Below are 23,646 nucleotides of genomic sequence, written 5' to 3' on the forward strand. Positions count from 1 at the left end.
TCCCGTTGACATGAACTGGTTGACCAGCTTGCTAAAGATGCGACCCATGTTGGACTCTATATTCCCATATTCACATTGGTGGACTTACAACAACATTATTATAACAAAATTTTTGTAAATTGGAAAGAAAAATGGAAAAACATAGCAACGAATTCAAATAATCAATATTATACTATCCACCCTACCGTACCACAAGATGTTATATGATGACCTATATTTTCAAATACGCAATGTCAAAGAAGTTGACAGCCAGAATTATACGACTGAAAACTAATCACGGTGCATTCCCAGCTCACTTGGCTAAGTTAAATATTATCCCTTCTGGGGCATGCTCATGCGATAATATGTCACAATGTGACATCAACCATATTCTTTTTAAGTGCGATAAACATAAGTATGAAACAGATCAGCTATATTCAAAACTATCAGAACTTAAAATTAAGACTCCCATAAACATCACCCATTTACTCTCCTTAGATAGTAGAGAAGTATACGAACTAATATGCAACTTTCTATTTAAAGTTGGTTACATTATTTAAAAACTAATATCTTATATTACAATTCTGTGGCTAAAGAACTATTTTCCAAGCCAACTTACCAAACAAACACATACACACATGCTATCCCGTTGGCATGGTAGGGGTCAGAGAGGAGAGGGTTAAAGGAGAGATTAAGCCGAGTTTTAAGTCCAAAAGTTTTCCGGAGCCGGTCGACTTAGATAGCACGAGCAACATTTAAGGGAATGACCCGCAGAGCTATTCGGAGAATTGCTGCGCTATGGAGGATAATGTCTAATATCGGTAGACCCAAACCCGAAAGGAAAAGGGCTCTTCACGGTGTTGTGCAGTATGTCGTCTTCTACGCGGCCCCAGTCTGGAGTGAGGCGGTAGAAATACCAACTTACAAGAGGCTCATGGTACGCGTCGACAGAACTAGTTTGCTGCGAGTAGCATGTGTCTACAGGACGGTGGTAGCTGCCGCTCTGTGGGTGATCACCGGCTGTGTTCCTTTACATTTGCTAGCAGGTAAAAGGGCCAGGATTCATAGTCGTAGGGGGCGGAACATTGGAAAGCGAGAGATGACTGAGATAAGCCTGGCCGAGAGATGAGTTTCAATCTGTCAGTGGCAGCAAGAGTGGAAGGCAACACGTGTTGGACTGGACGAAGTCATTAATCTCGAACCTTCGACGCTGAGAGGACTGTGGGCATAGGCAGCTGGATTATTATCTGACGCAAATGCTCACAGGCCATAGCTTCTTCCGTAGCTACCTTTTTAGGCTTAGAAGGACATAGTCCGATCAGTGCCTTTACTGTGGTCTCTCAGATACTGTGACACACACGATGTTGGAGTGTGAGCGTTGGGCGAATTAAAGAGAGAAATTTGAAAGAGGGTGTAACAGCAGAATGTTTGATTCCGTGAGAGAAATGGTGGAAAAAATGGTGGTGGACACGGATCCACAAATTCATCAGGGATCCACAATTAAATTTTTACGTACTTTTTTAATACTTATGTAAGTGCGAATCGCTAAAAATTTTAATTTTTTAAAAATGGCTCAGACTGTCAAGAAAAATGGCTACTTCTCTTCTATAGGGTAGTCAGTTTTTCTTGCGAAAGTGGCACCATCCGGTGATAAGGATAAATACTTATCGGATTGCCGTCGTATATTAATCCTTAACTACAGAATGGTAAAATAGTGCTATGACAAAAAGGGTTTTAGGAACTTCAAACTCAAATATTCTATCTCTTATTTATATATTATAGAAGACAGATCGAGTAAATCAAAAACAATGTGTCCGCGCTAGCTGTAACGTTCGAATTGCTATGTTGATAACTTTATTAGATCAACCTGTAACAAAAATAACATTTAACTTGTGCCTACATACTTATTTTAATCTATAATCTAACGGTTTAATCTAAAAATATATGTATAATTTAAGCTTTATTCTACAGATTTCATGTTGAGTAAACTTATCTTGAATTGTAGCAGGACAATCAGGTAGATCGCTATGGTAGAGATGCTCTAAAAACATAAAGACAAAGGTATTTATGAGAGAAATAAGATATAGTAGATTAAGAAAGAATAAATAATTGATAGTTTTTAGTATGGCCATTTTTCAGTGCTCCATTACTTTCTAAAACATATACTAAATAGCGACAAAAAATTTTTTATGGCAACAATAAATTATTTACAGATATTTAATTGATTGGCATTCTAAGCAATCAAATCGTGCGAATATTCAAATTAAAATTGTCGGTCAGTAAGCCTGAAGCAAGTCCGATCCTGTCTCATTCTTGCCCAGTAACTAAATGCTGAGTACAGGTAATTGATCTCTAGGAACCACCCGATGTAATAAAATATAAAACGACTATTAGTTATACCATAATATTTGTTTGTGTAAATTTGAAATTGGCCGAGTATGGTGTTTCGTTCGCAAGGTAAGCAAAATTTTTATTTTTAAAATTATATAATATTTTGGGATGTGCATTTTAACGTAAAAAGAAGTATATTTAGCAATATAGGATCAACAGTAATGTATAAATATGTTATATATTTTTGAACCTCTTTTCCACAGCGTGCTACGTGTAGGACGTTGGACACATAACAGTACTACATACAGAACTTTATTTTTACGTAAATTACATGCTTTTATACAAAATATATCAATAATTTAGCATATGTCACGTATATTTAGAATTCCGGGGGTTTTTCTCTAAATGATGCAATGGCTGTGCTGAAGGACAAGGACGAGGAAGATATGATAGAAAACGTTGAGTCATTGACTATTTCTCCGCCAGAACATGCCACGGATTCTCAAACTGATGAAGATTTAGGTGACGAAGACACACTTACCATAAATAATCTACCTGCTAAACAGCTTAAAGCACCTGCCGAAAGAAATTTTCATAAATATAATACAAGTCAAAACATTTTCTCTAATAAAGAAGATGACAAAGTGGCCCATCAGTGGAAGAACATGAAACGCCATCAAAGAGAACAAAAACAATAAAGAGAAAAAAGAGTTATAAATGGGAAACCGAAGATTTGGCGTATGATGGTCAGGAATTTTTGTAACGAAGAAGAATAAATACCTCTGCAAACCACTTGCTAAAGTTAGGTCATTGTTTGATCACCTCAATGCTGCATTTTTGAAGTTTGGTAAATGTGAGGAAATGCAAGGTGTTGACAAAGCCATGGTACCATATTTCGGCCGCCATGGCTGTAAACAATTTATTCACAATAAGCCAATTCGCTATGTCTACAAACTTTGGGTAGGAGCAAGTAGATTAGGCTACGTAAATTGGATGGAACAATTGTGCTGTGCTACCACAAGTATTAGCGAAAAGTATATTGATTATGGAGTAGGGCTATCTGTTGTATTGGAGTATGCCGACGTTTTAAGAACTAGGTGGCCCAATAAATGGATGCACCTATTTTTTTATAATTTCTTTTCCATGTTATCTTTGTTAGAATTGCTATCGGAGAAAACATTTAACGCTACCGGCATAATAAGTGAAAATCGCATACTTAATGGGCCACTAACAAACTCAAAAAAAAAAATAAGCAAGCTCCAGGCGTTTTCGATTTCAAAAAACAGAAAACCAGAACATTATTGTCGTGAAGTGGCATGACAACAGCATTGTCACCCTGTGCTCAAATGCAGTAGGCGTAAACCCCCTGCATAGGGTAAAAAAATTTTCACGAAAAGAACGGACAATTATTCAGGTAAGTTATAGTTTTTTAGATTATTATTACAAACGCATTTTGAAAATAAAAAAAATGAAACACATTCGAAAGGTCATAAGGCATCCACATAAATATCGAGGAGCAACAATCACAAATGACAACAAATTAGAGCGAGAAGTTGAAACGAGAATAATGGCGGAGAATAACAGATCTTTCTTTGCAATACAACATCTAATGAAGTCAAAACTTCTTTCACGAGGTACAAAAATCCGGATATATAAGATCATAATACGACCAGCAGCCGCGTATGGAAGCGAAACATGGACGCTAACAAAAAGAGAAATAAATTTCTGATGTGGGAACGTAAAATTCTTCGAATGATATATGGCCCTTGCAGAGACAGCGTGACAAACGAATGGAGGGGCAGATACAATAACGAGCTATAATCTCTATTCGGAAAAGAAAATCTAGTCAGATATATAAAGGCCAATAGACTCAGATGGGCAGGAAATGTGATACGCAGTAAGGACAATCGCCTTATAAACAATGTGTTCTGGGAAAGGCCAGAGGGAAGAAGGTATGTAGGGCGGCCTAGAAAAAGGAGGAAAGATGCAGTCAAAGAAGATCTAGAGAAAATAGGAGTGCGACAATGGGAATTACTGGCACAGGACCGACAAACATGGAAGGCAATAGTAAACGCGGCAAAGACTCACGAAGAGTTGTAGCGCCGTAGATGATGATGATGATCATGATGATAAGTCATCCACGGAAGGTTTAGACATTAGGTTTGATCATATGAATCATTTGGTAATTCCTCAAAATAAACAAACACGCTGTGCACATTGCCATGAAAAAATAACCACCAGATGTTCAAAATTGCGACAAAGGACTCTACGACAAATGTTTTTTGGTATACCATACAAAAAGTGTATAGTTAATGTAGGTACCCTTAAGTGCCCATCGTCCTACATATAGGACGCCCAAAATTTTGTATATTTATCAAAAAAATAAATTTTACTTTCGTTTAATATATTTTAGTTTACCCTAAATTAAACCATTATAAGAAAAAAAAATATTAAAATCACAAGTAGACATAATGGGCATATCTGGGTTCATGCTCTCTGCTCGCATAATGTCAAAGTCGTCCGTGTAGTCCAGTCATCTTCTGGACTTCTAAACCCCGACTTCTCCCTAAAAATACCTCTCGTAGGTGGAGAAAATGTATCCATTTACCAAGAATCTATACGCCGTAGAAAAAAATGTTTGAATTAATAAAAGGTAAGATTATTTTTAACCAAAATATTTATTATCACTTTTTGTGTAGAGTGAACCGTTCTCTCAGAAACAGCGAATTGAAGCAACCGGCGATGTTTATTGTCAGTTATGCACGTGAAATCAATTTCAAATAAAATGTGTTTCAACTCTACGGGAAAAATTCGATATCTTTTGATCAGAGTATCCTATCGGCAAAAATCAAAACGCATTTTAAAGGAGAAAAGTGCAGCATGTGTATGCAATTTTTTTGTTTTGCCGCAAACAGTCAGTTTCTATAAATATATTCAATAAATAAATGTTGCGCGATTTTTGCCATTTTTTACGATTCTTATGAAATTAATAAAATTTATTAATTCCGTTGGCCAGTCGTAGTGTAATTTCCATTATTAGAGCCATATCTTTAAAAGCTATAACATAAAATTTTGATTTTGAAATCGAAATTTCGGTTTTGGCAACAAATATGAGTCATTTGAGATATACCTAAAAAATGTTTAAAATAAAGATTTTAAGCTTTTACATAACAAACGATCGAATACAATAGATCCCTTCACGAACACAATATTGGGTGTAATTCGTAGCTAAAGTCGTATGGTTTTGAAAAACGTACAGTAGAACACATTTTTTTGAAACCGCGAACAAGAGAAGCGATAGAGAAGGTCATTTATGTGGCGTTGCCTAATCGATTAATATTTTAGAAGTTTGTTTGTGAACTGTAAAATAATACTCCATACTTACAGTGATGGTTTTATATTATTCTTATATACTAAAAGGCTAAGCCCTTTTCTTGTGCGCAATACTCCTCCTAAACGGTGATAGATAGGAGAATAATTTTTTCGAATAATTAAACAGATTGTTGAGTAGATTCCCCCTAAGGTTTAAAATTTAAAAAATTCGAACCGGTTTAAAAATGGCGGTCATAAAATGAATTTTTCCTATAGTAAAGTATAGGAATTCAATATAATACACAATGCAACAACGCGTCAATTCTGGAATGCTGGAATGCACCAACAAGTGTTTCCACTTAAGGAATAACGATAATGACCACTCAAAATTCGGGATCCTCCTGTCTCCGATTTTAATTTATGGGGTCTGTTTTACACTATCTGATGAGTTGGTATTTTTTTATTTTTATGTTTAGTTAGAAAGAAGTTAGAAACATGTTGAAATAACCACTTCTGTCCACTGCTGGACATAGGTCTCTCCCATTTTTCGCCACTCTTCACGGTTCTTTCACCTAACTATTACACTATTTGGAGGCAAATTACGCAAAAGTTGTTCTTTTAACCATTTTTTAAAATTTGTAAAGTTCATGTCATCATGATAGATCATGTCATCATTGAACAAATCGAAGATGGATTGAACAGATCCAAGATGGCTAAAAGTAAAAATGTGCCGTGACCTCTCTCTGTAGTAAAAGAGGTAGATTTTAAAGAGAATACATTTAAATGTTGTCAAACTAAGCCTAATAAAACACTCGTTTGTATAGTATGTGGAAATAGTTATCACATCTCATGTGCTGTGGAAAACAAAGTGAAATTCTTCAAGATAGGGGATTCACGTGTAATTTGTTGCCAAAATAGTGATGGACAACCCATAGAATCATTTAGTGCCATAGCGATAGAAAATCAGTAATTAAAAGGGCTGTTAGCGGAAAAAGATGATAAGTACAATTTATTATTAAATAACAATAATCTATTAAAGTCAAATATTGAACATTTTCTAGAAAAATTGAATTTATTGAAATAAGAAATAACCAGAACCAGAATCTCACAAAAACCCAACACAACTGTTAATGAGGGTTTAATAAAAACTCAAGGTAATGAAGATAAGACGGCCAGTGTCCAGTTAACGAATTTTTAATACAAAACAAATAATGAAACTGACTCAAATAAAAATTTTAATGATAAAAACACCAAACATGTTGAAAGGAATTTCAATATACAGGGTATTTCAAAAATTACTACAAACGAATTAAATACACAATTAATGGAAATTCAAACCATACAAACAAGTGACTACATTACAAATTTAACTGTTGAGAATAAGGAAAGCACAAAAATGAATCTTAATCATATCACAACGGGGAGTTCAGAGAATAAAACGAACGATGAAGGGTACCAAATTGTGACAAAAAGAGGCAAGAAAATAATGGGAACTGGAATCGGTGTAAATGCGGACCACATTAAGAGTTTTATAATAACTAAGACAAACTGTGAGGATATACAAGTAAAATTGTTACCAACTGACCATAAAAGAACGGATAATCAATGTTTTATGATAGGTGTACTACCTGACTTATGGGAAGAAATTTACAATCCTGCTTTTTGGCCGAAAAAAAAAATGGCATTGAACGATTTAACTTTAGGTTAGGAAGAAGATTTTTAGATTGAGAGCATCACAATAGAGGTCTGTCAACTGGAGAAGATAGACCAGACTCTTTTTAGTCAAGTAAATCCAAGAGAAACTTTACTTTTATCATCACCAGACAGTTGTTTAAAAATATTGCAACTAAATGCTCAATCTCTGACAAATAAGTTACCCAAACTTGAGGTCTTAACATTGCAAGAAACACCTCATATAATTTGTCTATCAGAACATTGGTGTACTGAAGAAAACATCAAATTTATGACCCTGAATGGATACAATATCTTATTTTTGTCGAAAGTTCCATATCCATGAAGAATCCATCATCTACATCAAAGCTGATATTAAATTCAAAACATTAGATGTCTCTAACTTTAGTGAAGAAATAATGTGTGAGTGCTGTGCGATTTCTCTGTTTATAGCCAATAGGAAAATTTGTGTTATTAGTGTTTATCGTTCGCCATCAGGAGAAGTTCAGAGTTTTCTGTGTAAATTACATAATATATTGAAGCTATGCAGTAAGTCATATCATGATGTTTATATTTGTGGTGACCTAAACATTAATTATCTTGTCATGTCTAATAATAAGCAATCTTTTAACGATTTTTCAGTAAGTTATTGTCTGAGAGTCACGTAGAGGTTCCTACAAGAGTTTTCGTAGATAAAGTGGGTAAAACATCATCTACAAAATTGGACTACATATTGACAAATATCGAACCACATCTTTATAAATCAAATGTTTTCGAGCGGCACTTCAGTGATCATAAGGTATTTTCACTTAGTGTAAATTTGCAAGCCAATAAAGTATCAAAAAAAGATAAACAACCCATCAGTTACAGGGATATGTCAGATGAAAATATGTTGATGTTTAAAGCAGGGATTTCTTCTACAGTTTTGGATGAAGTTTATTCACAATTGAATGCTGATAATGCCACAAATTCATTTGTTTGTCATGATTACAATCTAAATTTATATTGTTCAATAAAAACACGGTATGAAGCACATAAAACAAATAAGGCTACATGGGTAACAAATGAGTGAAAAACTAAAAAATCTACTCTGGATAGCAAAAAAATATAGGGATTCTCGAGTCCCAAGATACCTAAACAGGCAAAAAAAAGAATATAATTATCTATTAATAATTAAAAAAAAAATTTCATACTGACTTAATTAATCAATCTTACAATATACCAAAAATAATTTGGAATTTAGTAAACAGTGAAACCGGTAGGCAAAAGAACAGGTCTGATATTATTCTACATTATGATAATAAAATTATTACCAAGTCTTGTGATATTGCTAATTCGTTTGCCTCATATTTTGCTATAATTACAGAATACAATCTTCAAACTCATTTTGGCACATCGTTGCCTTCTTCTTGTACTACCTCGGAAATGTGTAACAAAACATTTTTCTTTTTACTCGTAACTCCAATTGAAATAAAAAATACAATCGATAAACTAAAAAATAAGCCTAGTACTGGTATTGATAACATATCTGTAAAAATAATAAAAACTGATAAGTGATCATATATCGATTCCTTTAATCCATTTAGGTAATATCTCAATAACAACCAGCCAATTTCCATCCATATTTAAAATGTCAAAAGTTATTCCAATCTTCAAAAAGAATGACCCCCATGATATTTCAAATTATAGACCAGTATCTGTCCTTAGCATAATTTCCAAAGTAATAGAGAAGGTTGTATACAACAGAATGGTAAATTTTATAGAAGAATACAATTTAATAACTCCAAACGAACACGGCTTTAGATCATAAAAGTCAACACTTACGGCTGCATGCAGCTTGTTTGAGCGTATTTATGATGAATTAGATGGTAGAAACCACGTGGCAGGACTATTTTTTGATCTGTCACGAGCTTTTGACTGCTTATACATAACATTTATTCGCAATAAATTATATAACGTTGGTTTTAGAGCGATATTTCTAAAATGGGTAATAAATTTCTTTAGTGACAGGTAGAGTGTTGTTAACATGAAAGAATCAAGCTCAGAACCATACATGACAAATAAAGGAGTACCACAGTGATCCGTGCTGGCACCATTATTATTCCTAATTTTTATTAACGACCTACCAGATCACATAAGGGCACTTATAATATCAATGTTTGCTGATGATACCTCGTTGCACGTACACTCGAGGAATTAAAAATGACAATGAAGACTGTTGTTGACTGCTTTATACGCTGTTGTAATACCAACAGACTAATATTAATCATTGACAAGACGGAAATTATTTAGTTTCATTCATACAACTCATCTACCTATGACTATATCTTAACCATCCATGATAGAAACAATATGTTATCTTCCACTCACTCTACAAAGTTTTTGGGTGTGTTCATTGATTGTAATCTCAAATAGTCAGAGCAAGTGAATTCAGTGAATATGAAATTGAATAAAGCTTTTTATGCTGTATCTAGAATTAAAAACATACTACCCATCTCGGCATTAATGAACGTTTATTATAGCCTTGCTTACAGCCACATGTGCTATAATGTAATTTTGTGGGGGAACTCAGTAGATAGTAACAAAGTGTTCATTGTACAAAAAAATATTATCCGTAAAATTTTTAATTTGGATTATCAACAATCTTGTAAACCAATTTTTATTAAACATTAAATTTTAACTTTATACTGCCTATATATGTATAAATGTTTATTTTATATAAAAGAGGAAACCAATACATTTCCAGTAAATTCAGACAATCACTATTACAATGCAAGAAGTGCTGAAGTTCCTAAACACAAAACATCCAAATTTCAAAAGTGCTTTAGATATATGGGACTGACCGTATACAATCATTTGCTAAAAACTGTGAAAGAAATACCACTTTCCTCTAAATTTAAAAAAAAATTTTAAAGATTTACTCTTAAGAAACCATATTATTCTATAAATGAATATCTTGAGGACAAACTGCAGTAGCTTCATAGTTTACTTGTAAAAATGTTATTTTATATAGTTTATGTTTTGTCAATTTTGTTGCACTGTGAATATTGTATTATACACATTAATGTTTTTTTACTGAATTCTGTAGTGACGTATCCTATACATTTATTTTGAATGTCTTAAAGAATCAATAAAGTATGACTATGACTATGACTATGACTATAGTCTCCAGATTTTGATGTCGATTTCCACCTTAAATAAGATCCAGAAACAAAAATTTTTCATTTCCTGCACCAATAATTAAACGTTACCCTTTTGACACGGGTTTTTGTAACTCCATTATTACGGTGTTACACTAATTGTTTTTGGAAATATGACTCGTTAATAAATAAGTCTCGTCAGTAAACACCATAAATTTATTTGCTTCTTTAGTTTCCTTAATGTTCCTTAGATATTGCAGCCTTAAATTTATGATTTCATGTTTTTCTATCAACATTTTTCTATTGTCGACTGCTTTTTTTTCATCGAAACCCAAGTTTATGAAATTCCCTTCTCATGCTTTCTCTACTTCCTGCATAATTCAGTTCGCTTACGAATTTCTGATGAATTTTTTTTAATTTTGGGAACTTGTTGATCGCTAAGATGAAAATTATATATCTGCTTCCATAAGATACCTTGATCGTATGCATCTAGCTGTATTTTTGAGGACTTTTTTTGTCGTTTATTAGACGCTTTTGACGCTGGATAAACTGACACCTATAAATATTTAATATTATGTAAACTTTTTCTCTTATTTGATTATTTGATATTTTTATACAACAACAACTCTTTTTATATTTGATTTATAACAAAAAAATTGTAATCTGAGTTTGCAAAACAATAACATATTTTTTATAATACAAATATATTATCAATTTACCTGTCAAAGCAGCTACTTGTTCTTGTACTTTGGATAACTCAACAAGAAGTGCATTTCCTGTTGCGTAAATTTTAAAACAGAGTATATGATTTCACGAGCTCCACAAAAAAATATTCCACGAATTACCAAGTTATCTGACAACGTTGCAAACCGACTAAAATTGGTGTCCAATTTTAACTAAATGGATGTTTACGTTTCGCTCACTTTCAGACAACGGAATGGTCATTCATCGATATATCGGATGGAATGACCTCAGAGGTTGCAGCTATTTGTGTCCATCGATACTTGTTGACTCAAAAAGAAGCAGGTTTAAACGTTCTGATGGTTTGTAATATGAAAGTTTTAATTTAGCGTTTTTTAAGCATATTTCAAATGCCTCACATTTGGTGCTAAAACTTAAAACCGAAATTTCGTAGTATAGGTTTTAAAGATTAGGCTCTAACAATAGAAATTCCATAGCTCCGGTCAATTAAAGTGACAAATTTTTTTGATCTTGTGAGAACCTTAAAAAATGGCAAAAATCGTGCAAAATTTATTTATTTAACACCTTTATACAAACTGACTTTATTTGCGTCAGTACTAATAATAAAAGTAAACAATACAAACTACTTATATATATATATATATATATATATATATATATATATAGAAATGTAGCCATAAGCTCCCTTACTATTAAGAATCAGCAGATTCCGATATCCGACGTTATAAATAGGAAGAAATCAATATTTTTATTATTATTGTAATTATTATGTTTCAATAGTCAACTTTAAATCATTAAATGTAGTAGTTTGTAGAATTTCTCAAAAATTGTAACTTATTTTCGAAATAAAGATTTTTTTTTGGGAATATCGACGTTGAAGAAACATTTCTGGCGCTGCGAACCACAGGATATTTCATACAGAAACATAGTCGTTTCCTGGTCTACATTAGTTTAATGAAATCCTGAAGAACCTGGTAAAAGAGAAAAATGTATTGGAAATCAAACACGATCATCCTTGCGTAAGTTTTTCCTTTCTTTACCATTGTTTATGAGCATTTATTATTTTAATTGAATTCTTAAACATTTACATTGAATTTATTATTTATTGTTTATTGAATTTATATTATTTATAACATTTTACTTCAACGAATTTTTATATATACTTGCATTTATATTTTTGCATATATTTTATGAGTACATTGAATGATATTTCCCAAAATAGTATCGAAAATTTAAGTTTACTATTCGACAGTTTAAATCTAAAAATAAAAAGAAATCTACAAACCTCTAAATCTAAGCCTGCATCTAAATTACGTTCCAAAATGCCGATGACCAATAGCGATATTGCTAGCCTTTGCTCAACTCTGCCCGAATTCTCTTCTGGAGACAACCTCTCCACCTTTATCAAAGCAGTAGATAATTTAATAGTTTTCTTAGGCACCCAAGATTTAAATCCGTCCCAAGAATTTATCTTAAATTCCCATATCGTATCTCGAATTAAAGGAGAACCTAGAAATTTCTTAAACTATTCTAATAAAACCAATTGGACAGAAATTCGTCCAGCATTATTAACTAAATACGGAGACAGACGTTCCGAAGACATATTAGTAACACAACTATCCACTACCGTCCAAAAACATAGTGAATCCTACGACAATTATCATCAGAGAATAACTACAAATCTGAACGACTTACTCCAACACATCACCCTAAACGATAATCCCGCGACAGTAACATTTAAAACTCCATATTTCAAAAACATTGCCCTCAAAACTTTCTGTACCGGAATCAACGAGCCTTATTGCGAATACTTATCGCATTTTGAATTAAATTCCCTAGAAGAAGCCCTTCAAAAGTGTATTGCCTACGATAACCACAAAAATCAACAACAATACATGAACTTCCTTAAGAGCCAACAAAACAAAAAGGCCCCACTCAAAAATAAACCCTATCAATCTTCGAATAATCAAAGATCTACAAATTTCCAACCCACACACTCAAACTTCCAACCCACGCATTCAAATTATGTGAGACCTTCAACTCACAACACAGAGCCCAATTTTAACTTTACTCCACAACAGAACTATAATTTTCCTCAGAGACAAAATTTCAGTTCTCACGAACAAAATCAATCCTTCCAACGAAACAATGTTCCGAAAAACAACCAACAAAGACTAAATAAATATAAAGCTCCTCGACCCCAACCAAATTTTGCTACTCCAATGAGCGGTGTTCAAACTACCACAACCAGAAACCATCAGCCCATGACAATTACAACTAATAGAAGCCACAATTTTCACATAGACTCAAATGATACCCAATATTTCGAAAACGATTTCGAAAATTACGAATCCGAACAAGAGCCCGATTTGCATGATGAAAATCATCAGGATTTTCAAGCCATCCCGTTAGACGATCATCCACCCCCTGTATAAACCTAAATAATATCGAAAGTTCCCCTGGGTTACCTTGTTTCGTTACACCCAAAACACATCTACGCGTTTTAATCGATACCGGCGGTTCCCATTCAATTTTAAATCCGCGAGCTCTCAAACTATTTGATAAAAATCATATTTATCGAAAACCTTTTTCGCTAACGTCAATGAAAATTACTTCCAAGCACGACTTAAATATTAAGACGCCACTATTCCTAGAATATGGAATTCCACAAACATTCGACGTAAAAATTGCTGATTTTAGCCAACACTTTGACCTCCTCCTTGGAACTTACGATCTGAAAAGATTCCACGCCACAATTAGCTACGCAACTCATACTTTAACCTTCGAGAATCCTCACGTTAGCATTCCATTTGAAACTTTATACCAAAAAATTCCAGTAAGCGTTCATAATGGCGAAGTTTTATTGCGTGAAAGACACTTTCAAGGTATCAAAATTCCCAATTCTATTCACGTTGCAAAAAACGGCTTTCTAGACACTTTCGACTTACCTATGCCTATGAAATTTAATAAGAGAATTGAAGTTGAGAACTTTTGTAATTATAATATAGTAAAAATTCCAACGACGCATTTTAACGAAAACAAAATACGTACTTCGCACTTGAATAACGAAGAAAAATATAAAATTATAAGTCTTTGCAAAAAATTTAAAGACGTATTTTACGATGAAAACAAAAATTTAACTTTCACATCAGCTGTTAGACACGAAATTAAAACTAAGGATGAAAATCCAATTTATGTAAAGGGATTTCGGCATCCCAAAGCAATGCAGGAAGAAATAAAAAAACAAATAAATAATTTATTAGATAATAAGATAATTCGACCGTCAATTTCACCGTACTCAGCTCCAGTTTGGATAGTACCAAAAAAAGCTGATGCCTCAGGTCAGAAAAAATTTAGATTAGTAATTGATTATAGGAAGCTCAATGATCATACTGAAAGTGATCGCTACCCACTTCCTCAGATAGATGAGATACTGGATAACTTAGGAAAAGCCAGTTATTTCACAACATTAGATTTAGCTCAAGGTTACCATCAGATTGAAGTTCATCCGGATTCTATTCGGAAAACAGCCTTTTCAGTTCCGCATGGTCACTTTGAATTTTTACGTATGCCCTTTGGTTTAAAGAATAGCCCAGCAACATTCGAAAGGTTAATGGACAATATTCTTAGGCCCTTTATTCATAAGTTTTGCTTCGTCTACATGGACGATGTCATTATTTTTTCCAAGTCACTGCAAGAACACTTAGTTCATATTGCGACTATTTTTGACACTTTCAGGAAAAATAATTTAAAAATTCAGTTAGACAAATCTGAATTTCTCACGAAAGAAGTTTCTTTCTTAGGTCACGTAGTGACAACCGAAGGAATCAAACCTAACCCAGCAAAAATCGAAGCTATACAAAAATATCCTCTACCAAAAACAGTAAAAGAAATTAAATCATTTCTTGGTTTAATCGGTTACTACCGAAGATTCATACCCAACTTTGCAAAAATAACGTCCCCATTTTCGAGATGTACTCGAAAAGGAGCAACTATCGACCCCACAAATCCAAATTATTTAGAATGTTTTGCAAAATGCAAACAATTGTTAACTAATTCTCCAATCTTACAATATCCAGACTTCGAAAAGCCTTTTGTACTGACTACAGACGCCTCTAATATAGCTATAGGATCAGTATTATCTCAAAATAATCACCCTATTGCCTACTATTCTCGAACTCTAAATTCCGCAGAACGAAACTACTCCACTATTGAAAAAGAACTTTTAGCCATACTAGATTCTTGTAAACACTTCCGTATGTATTTATACAACCAAAAATTCACTGTAGAAACAGATCACAATCCTCTCGTATGGATCTACAAAATTAAAGACCCCACTTCTAGATTAGCCCGATGGAGACTTAAACTAGAAGAATATGATTTTGAAGTTAAATATAAAAAAGGCAAAGAGAATCAAGTTGCTGATGCTCTTAGCCGAGTCCAAATAAATGCCCTAAGCTCGAGTTCAGAATGTGCTGAACCCCCGAATTCAGAATGTGCTGAACCACCCGACAATTTCGACATAGACGATTTCCTTGCCGATTTTGACAACTTACAAAACAGTACTAACACACAACATACATCAGTTGAGAACCCTATCACTGGAATAGAGATTTCACCTGAACCAATTAATTTATCCTCAAACCAAATTATTTTTAAACCAGAGTCAAATAATTTTGAAATTAAATACAAAAGAATTTTTAACAAACACCGTTACACTGTCACTTTGACAAATAATTGGAAAACAGAAATAGCAAATACCTTCCAAAATATCCTTAGACCAAATCAAAAATTTGCAATAACAATCCCTCACGAATTTAGACCTTTTATCTGTAACTATTTTAAAGAAAAAATAAATTCCACAGTCAAAGCAATATTTTGCAATATACTACTTCAGGACATAGAAGAAGAAAACCAACAAATAGAATGCATAAAGAAATATCACGTAGAAAATCACAACGGAATAATTGAAACCTACAAACATTTAAAACAAAAATTTTATTGGCCCTCAATGCAGACAACTATTTCTAATTTTATCAATAAATGCGAAATTTGCCTAAAAAATAAATACGAGCGACGTCCTTATAAACTTCCTCAATTAGGACCGTTGTTAGGTCAAAAACCTTTTGATATATTACATATCGATCTATTCCACTGCAATAAAAACCTGTATCTCACAATAATAGATTCTTTTTCCAAATACGGTCAATGCTATAAGCTCACCGACAAAACTTCCATTTCCATACTAAATAAATTAAGACACTACTTTTCGCACCACAATTACCCAAAAAAGATTGTATGCGACAGCGGCACCGAATTTAATTCCGCAGTCATTAAAGAATTCCTAAATATCCACAAAATCGAAATACATTTTACAACAGTAAACAATTCTTCCTCAAACTCTCCTGTAGAGCGCTTTCATTCAACTCTTATTGAAAAACTTAGGACCTTACAAGCCCAAAATCCAAATGATTCGTTAGATGACATTCTAACACACGCCATTCTTATTTACAACCAATCAATCCACAGTTCCACAGATTATTCCCCGTTCTCAATTCTGTACGGACCCTATGCAGAAGAAATACATTTCGACTTTGATCTTCCGATATACGAAACATATAATCAAAGACATAAAGAAGAACTCCAACCCTTTATTGCAGAACTATATAATAAACAAAAACAAAAAAGACAACAACTTTTAGATAGACAAAACGAAAATGCCGAAGATATTCCGGAAATAGACCTTACAAAATCCCTATATGTTTCTAAGAAAAAACATAAGTCCAAATTACAAGCCCCTTTCTCCACTATTCATCCAGAAACGCAAGACAAAACAAAAATAATCGGTAAAACAGATAAACAAAATTTAACAAGCACTCACCTTAAATATGTAAAACGAATACGAAAACATGTAGATAAACCTACTCAAGACCCAAATTTTTCACAGGACAATCCTCGCCCTGGTCCATCCACTCAATATTCAGGAGATTCCGAATAATGGTTACTATGCTGAAGAGATAGGCAAATCAAGAGAAATCTCCCACTATCACAGACATTTTCTTCACATTCCACTAGACAAATTATCCGACAGTATTGACGCTAGTCCGACAAGCTATTTCAAAGATCACTTCAAAAATGCACCTCTCTCGCTACTGTACTCCCAATACACCCACATACAAGAACAAACAAAAGACGATCTACACAAGATTACGCGAAAACAGAAACGCGGACTTTTTAATTTTCTAGGTACAGCCATCAAATACGTGACTGGAAATCCAGACGACTCTGACTTAGACTTGTTAAAATCACACATAATCTCTTTAGAAAATAAACAAAACGAAATCATAAAAAAATTTAATAACCAAATATCTTATGGAAACTCTTTTAACACGAGATTCGATAAACTTTTAGAGAAACTAAATTCTGATAATTCAATTCTCATATCTGCACTCAACAAATTATCAGCTGATTTTGACAGCTATATCATTCTACACAACGAGATAATAAATCTCCAAAATATAAACGAATTTCTAATGAAACTTATAAGAACCATTACTTTATCTGAACTTAATATCTCTAATATAGAATTATTCACTTTAAAGGAAATAATAGACCTTAAAGAGAACCTTCTCAAAATTTATCCCAGAAATTCAATTCCCAATAGTAATGAACACCCTTATGAACTTATAGAGTCAACAAAAACTTTAGTTTGTGTAACTTCAAATACAATGCTCATAATAATTAAAATCCCTATACTCCATGAAATTCCTTATACTACCTATAAAATCTATCCCATTCCAAACAAAGATCATGTTATGATTCTGCCACCTGCAAGCTACTATACAAATAATAAATGGTTCAACACTTGTATAGGACAAGGCGATAACATAGTTTGTTCCAACTATGTACAATCCAAATGTAACATACCCAATGTAGATAATTGCACAAAAACATTAATCACAGAGAACTTTTTCCAAGAAACCAGCAAAGTCATATTGCTAGGAATAGTTCACCCAATGAGAATCCAGCAGATAGAAATTAATTCAACCAGCCTCTTGACGACAGATGTACCAATAATGATTGAAGGTATCCAATTTAATAAAAAGACGTCTCAAGATATTTCCATTCCAAAAATTGTTCCAATAAAATTAATACCAAACCATGAGATGAAAATTGAAAAATTAACAATCCCAGAGACACATGGCCAAATTCAACCAATAGATACCATAGAAGTACTACCCCGATTATCCATAGGACTGAGCACCACTTCTGTTATAATATTTTTAACTATTTTAGCTTTCCTAATAATCTTCCTAATTAGGAAAAGAAAACGAATTTCCAAAATCCTATTTGGAGAAAAATTGCATCCTGCCCAGATCCAGATACTAGACGAGCTGATAGCCGAAGTAACCAAAACTTCGAGGACGAAGTCCCAACCAATGGAGGGAGGAGAAATGTAGCCATAAGCTCCCTTACTATTAAGAATCAGCAGATTCCGATATCCGACGTTATAAATAGGAAGAAATCAATATTTTTATTATTATTGTAATTATTATGTTTCAATAGTCAACTTTAAATCATTAAATGTAGTAGTTTGTAGAATTTCTCAAAAATTGTAACTTATTTTCGAAATAAAGATTTTTTTTTGGGAATATCGACGTTGAAGAAACATTTCTATATATATATATATATATATATATATATATATATATATAATTTAGCTCTCCAGGCCTAGAAGGCCCATGGCTTGGGTTACTATTCTTTTCCATTCTTTTCTGTTTGTTGCTTTATTTTTCCAGTTTGGTATTTTAAGTTTTTCTATGTCTTTTTCAACATCCTTCTTCCACCTGATTTTCGGTCTGCCTTTTTTCCTTTTCCCTCCTATTCCTCCCATTAGCATTCTTTTTGGCAGTCTCGTGTTTTCCATCCTTTGGATGTGTCCCAACCATCTGTCTTTGTGACTTTATGATCCCTACGATATTCGGCTCTCCATACATCTCCTCTAATTCCATATTTGGTCTTTTTATCCATATACCATTCCATAATTTACCTCCAAATATTTTCCTGAGGACTTTTCTTTCCCAGAATTGCAGCAAGACTTGCTCGGATTTTTTCATTGTCCATGTTTCACTGGCATATAATACAATAGGTCTTATTACTGTCTTATATATTCTTATCTTAGCCCCTCTAGATATGTTTTTGCTTCTTAATAAATTGTTTAGTGCAAAAATACAACGGTTACCGGCCATAATTCTCGCTTGGATTTCTTCCTTCATATTTGGTCTTCTCGTGAATGTCGCTCCTAAATACTGGAATATTTCTACTTCTTCGAATTTATATGTTTTTTCATCTGTTATTACTGTCAGATATTGTTCTTGTAGGTAATCTCTTTCTGTCCATTCCATATATTTGGTCTTTTCTTCATTTATGTACATCCCTTTCTTTCTCGCTTTCATTTCTAATCTTTTTATTATTTCTTTTAATTCTTGCTTACTTCTGGCTATCAGTACAATGTCGTCAGCGAATGCTAAACATTGGTGTTTTCTTTGATATATAAGTCCTGACCTGTTGATTCCAGCTTCTCTGATGGTAACTTCGAGGACGATACTGAACAACAGCGATGACAGTGGGTCTCCTTATCGCACCCCCTCACTGACCTCAAACTTATCTGTTTCTTCGCCATTTATTTTAACCCTATTCTCTGTTTTTCGGATTGTCACTTTTACCATTCTTATGAGTTTTTCACTAATTCCCATTTCACGTAGTGCTTTGTATATTTCTTTGCGCTTTATCCTATCGAACGCTTGTTTAAAGTCGATGAATATGGCCATTGTAGGTTTCCCATATTCGTAGCTTTCTGCTTGTATTTCGCGCAGTAGGAAAATTTGATCCACTGTGCTGCGCCCTCTTCTGAATCCACATTGATATTCCCCTATGTCATTATCTATATTTTGAGATAGCTTATCTTTTATATATACTGCAAGTATTTTATATGCAACATTTAGTAGGGCAATTCCCCTGTAATTGTGGCATAAACTTTTGTCGCCTTTTTTGTGAAAAGGGCACAGTGTCGCTTCGGCCCATTCCTTCGGTAATTTTTCTTGTTCCCATATGTCTTTTAGCAACTTTTCCAAATGCTTAATTAGTACTGGTCCTCCATATTTAAACATTTCAGCTGTTACTTCATCTCTTCCTGGGCTCTTACTATTCTTTAGTTTCTCTATTATTTCTTTTATTTCTTTTTCGTTAGGCGGTCTTTCCTCTATTCGTTCTTGATCGACATTTTCCTTCACTTCTTCTTCCTCTTCATATTCTGTTGTGGGAATTTCATTTAAAAGTTCTTCAAAGTATTCTTTCCATCTGCTCAATATTTCTTCGTCACTTACTAAATTTCTTCTATTTTTGTTTTTGTAGTGTACAGGTTTTCCTTGGTACCCCTTTTTCTCATTTTTCACCCCTTGATATAAGTTTCTAATTTCTCTATTTTTATAGCTCTGTTCTATACATTTTAGTTTATCTTCATTGTATTTTCTTTTCTTAGATCTTATTATTCTTTTGGCTCTTTTCCTTTTTTCATTGTATTTTCTCTCCATCTCTGTTGTTTTTTCTTGCATCATTTTCATTCTTAATTTATTTCGTTCATCTAGTTCCATTTTACATTCATCGTCGAACCATTCTTTGTATTCGTGTTTTATATTTCTATTACTGGCCTGAGCTGCTTTGGTCATACATACTTTTATTTGCATCCATGTTTGTTCAATATCCCCATTTTCTGCAATATTATCTAATCCTCTACTGACTATTCTTTCATATTTATTTTGTTCCTCCTCTTTCAGTAGTCTCACAGGTTTAGTTACTTTATACTTTTTCTTCCGCTGGTTTCTAAGCACTGGAATAAGTTGTTTCATTTGTATTCCAACTATAAAGTGATCTGAATCTGCATCTGGACCTCTGTATGTTCTTATGTTCTTTATACATTTTTGCATATCTTTTTCGACAAGCACATGATCAATTTGGTTTATGGTTTTCCCATCCAGTGATCTCCACGTTCCTTGGTGTATTCTTTTGTGTTGGAAGTATGTGCTCATAATGATCATATTTCTTTCTTTCGCGAAATCAATTAGGAAGTGACCATTTTCGTTCGTTGTTTCATGCAAGCTGAATTTTCCTATGGTGGGTACATATATTTCTTCTTTTCCTATTTTTGCATTACTATCACCTAGCACTATTTTTACATCGTATTTGGGGATATTTTCGAATACTGTATCTATTTGATTATAAAAGTCTTCTTTTATTTCTATACTTTTGTCTTCAGTCGGTGCATGTATATTTATAAATGTTATTTTTTGGTATTTTCCTCTTATTCTTAATACACATATTCTCTCTGAAATTGGTTTGAAGTCAACGATTAGATCTTTCAGTTTTTTATTTACCACAAAGCCTGTACCTAACATTCTATTTTCTCCCCCGCTGTTGAAAAATAAATAGTCGTTTATTTCCATTGAGTTTTGCCCTAATTGTTTTGTTTCTTGTAGTGCTACTATTTCGAACTTGTATTTTTTGCATTCGTCGATTATGTGTTTTAGTTTTCCTTCCTCGTACGTTCCTCTTACATTCCATGTCCCTACTAATATGCATTCGTTTATTACTTTGTTTCCAGTAATGATCTCTGCATTTTGTTCATCTCTTATACCTTTATCTTGCCAAGTTGTCTTCGTTATTTTAGCCTGTTTAAATTTTGCTGTTAGTTTTTTGGTTTTACATTTTTATCTTTTACTAATTGTCGTTGGCTGTTATTCCATGTCCATATTCCTCCATCTATGATTAGCTTCTGGAATCCTATTTTTACATTTTTTCCATTATATCTCCCTGCCATAGCCTTACTTCTAATTTCTTTCTGGATAATTCTTTCCTCCTTTGACATATCATCATTTTTGTAGATTCGCTCGTTTGTTTTGTTTTTTAGTTTATTTTTATTTTTCATTACTTCAATTTTGTTCTTCACACTGTTAAGTTCTACTAAGGTAGTATTTTCTCCTATTTTTCTCGCTCCATTTACATCTACTGACACTTGTAGTTCTTTTTCTAGAAAGTTCTCTACGGCCTCTCGCAATAGTTTTTGATCATTTGTGTCAATGTTTAGTCCTTGTATTACTACATTTTTCCTCTTTTTTTCTCTCTCCAGTTTCTCTATTTTTTCGTTTGCTGCGGTAATTTCTTTCTCTAATTGGCCTATTTGTTTAATAGCTTTTTCGTTTGTTTCTCGCATCTTTCTTATTTCATCTTTGTAGTCGCTTTGTTGATCTTTTAGTTCTGTAATTTCCCTCTTTAGTTGCGTAATTTCGTCTCGTGATCTATATTGTTCTTTTTTTATGTCTTTTCTCCAACACTTTTATTCCTAAAACTCAGAAGCCGGCCCTGACTATATGTTTATATTGTTTGTATCAAAGCTACTATTATTACTATTAAAACTAAAATTCTGCTTACTTACGATATCCTGTTGTATTGTTTACTTAATTATCTGGCTAATGATTTTAAAAACCAACCGATAAATATTTCTTATCTTTTTGTCACTTTGCCGAAATCTAATTTATTTATCAATGCTTCTTTCACTATTTTAATTAAATTACGTTTTTTTTTCAATGTAGACGAATCGAAAGTTCTTTTTTATAAACACTTATTATCTATATTTTACTTTAATCACTTGCATTTATTAACAAATATATATTATATACAAACTACTTACTGAAGTTATAAGTTTTCTATTAACATCAGAATATCCTTGCAAAGACACCGTAGGAGGATTTAGACGAATTGCTGTCAAAAACATATCAATCTGCAAACGAATAGATATGATAAAATTAGATAAAAATAAATTAATGCTGGTGCTTCGTGAAATAATATAAATAAAATAAAACCATTATCTATTTAAAATTTCCTATATGATTTTTTTTTCATAAAAAATCTACCTCAGAAACTTTGAAACAAAACATTTAATTCTTTTATGCTCTCTGTCCCAACACATGGAGTTCAGACATGGACAGTTACCAGAGATAATTTGGAAAAGTTAAATAAAACTTAAAGAGCCATTAAACGATAGATGCTGGGCATTTCACTTGATCATCATCATAATTGGCTTGGCAATCCTTTGTAGATCTTAGTCTGCTCGCAGACAAGCCGCCACTCCCGTCGATCCTAGCAACTTCCCCCCATCTTCTGACCTTTAGAATCTTAAGATCTTCTTCAATATTATCAATCCATATGTTACGCGGTCATCCTCTATTTCTTCTGCCCTCTGAGTTTGAGAATGTTTGAACAAGCAGCTACATTAAAATGGAAGAGGGCTAAACACAACGAACGCCTCGAGGATGACAGATGGAACAGAAGAAAATGGTTATGAAGACCTTATGGAACAAAGAGATCACAAGGAAGACACCAATAGCGGTGAAGTGATGACATAAAAAGTGTTGCAGAATATGGAAACGTCTGGTATGGGACAGAAAAGCATGAA

At 33.2% G+C, this 23,646-nt stretch overlaps 1 protein-coding gene across 1 annotated transcript in view; it reads right to left on the bottom strand.

Annotated features, from left to right (window-relative positions):
• Positions 1–1,851: 1,851 nt before the first annotated feature.
• Positions 1,852–23,646, bottom strand: part of LOC140448387 (gustatory and odorant receptor 22-like) — a 45,440-nt gene continuing 23,645 nt past the window's right edge. Inside the window, exons 7-8 of the mRNA XM_072541475.1 lie at positions 22,882–22,971; positions 1,852–2,020 (exon numbers count right to left, since the gene is read on the bottom strand). Coding sequence (XP_072397576.1) covers positions 1,940–2,020; positions 22,882–22,971 — 171 coding nt within the window. The 3' untranslated portion in view covers positions 1,852–1,939. The remainder of the gene's footprint in view (positions 2,021–22,881; positions 22,972–23,646) is intronic.

This window comes from Diabrotica undecimpunctata, chromosome 8, assembly GCF_040954645.1.
Source record: "Diabrotica undecimpunctata isolate CICGRU chromosome 8, icDiaUnde3, whole genome shotgun sequence".
Taxonomy (NCBI): Eukaryota; Metazoa; Arthropoda; class Insecta; order Coleoptera; family Chrysomelidae; genus Diabrotica; species Diabrotica undecimpunctata.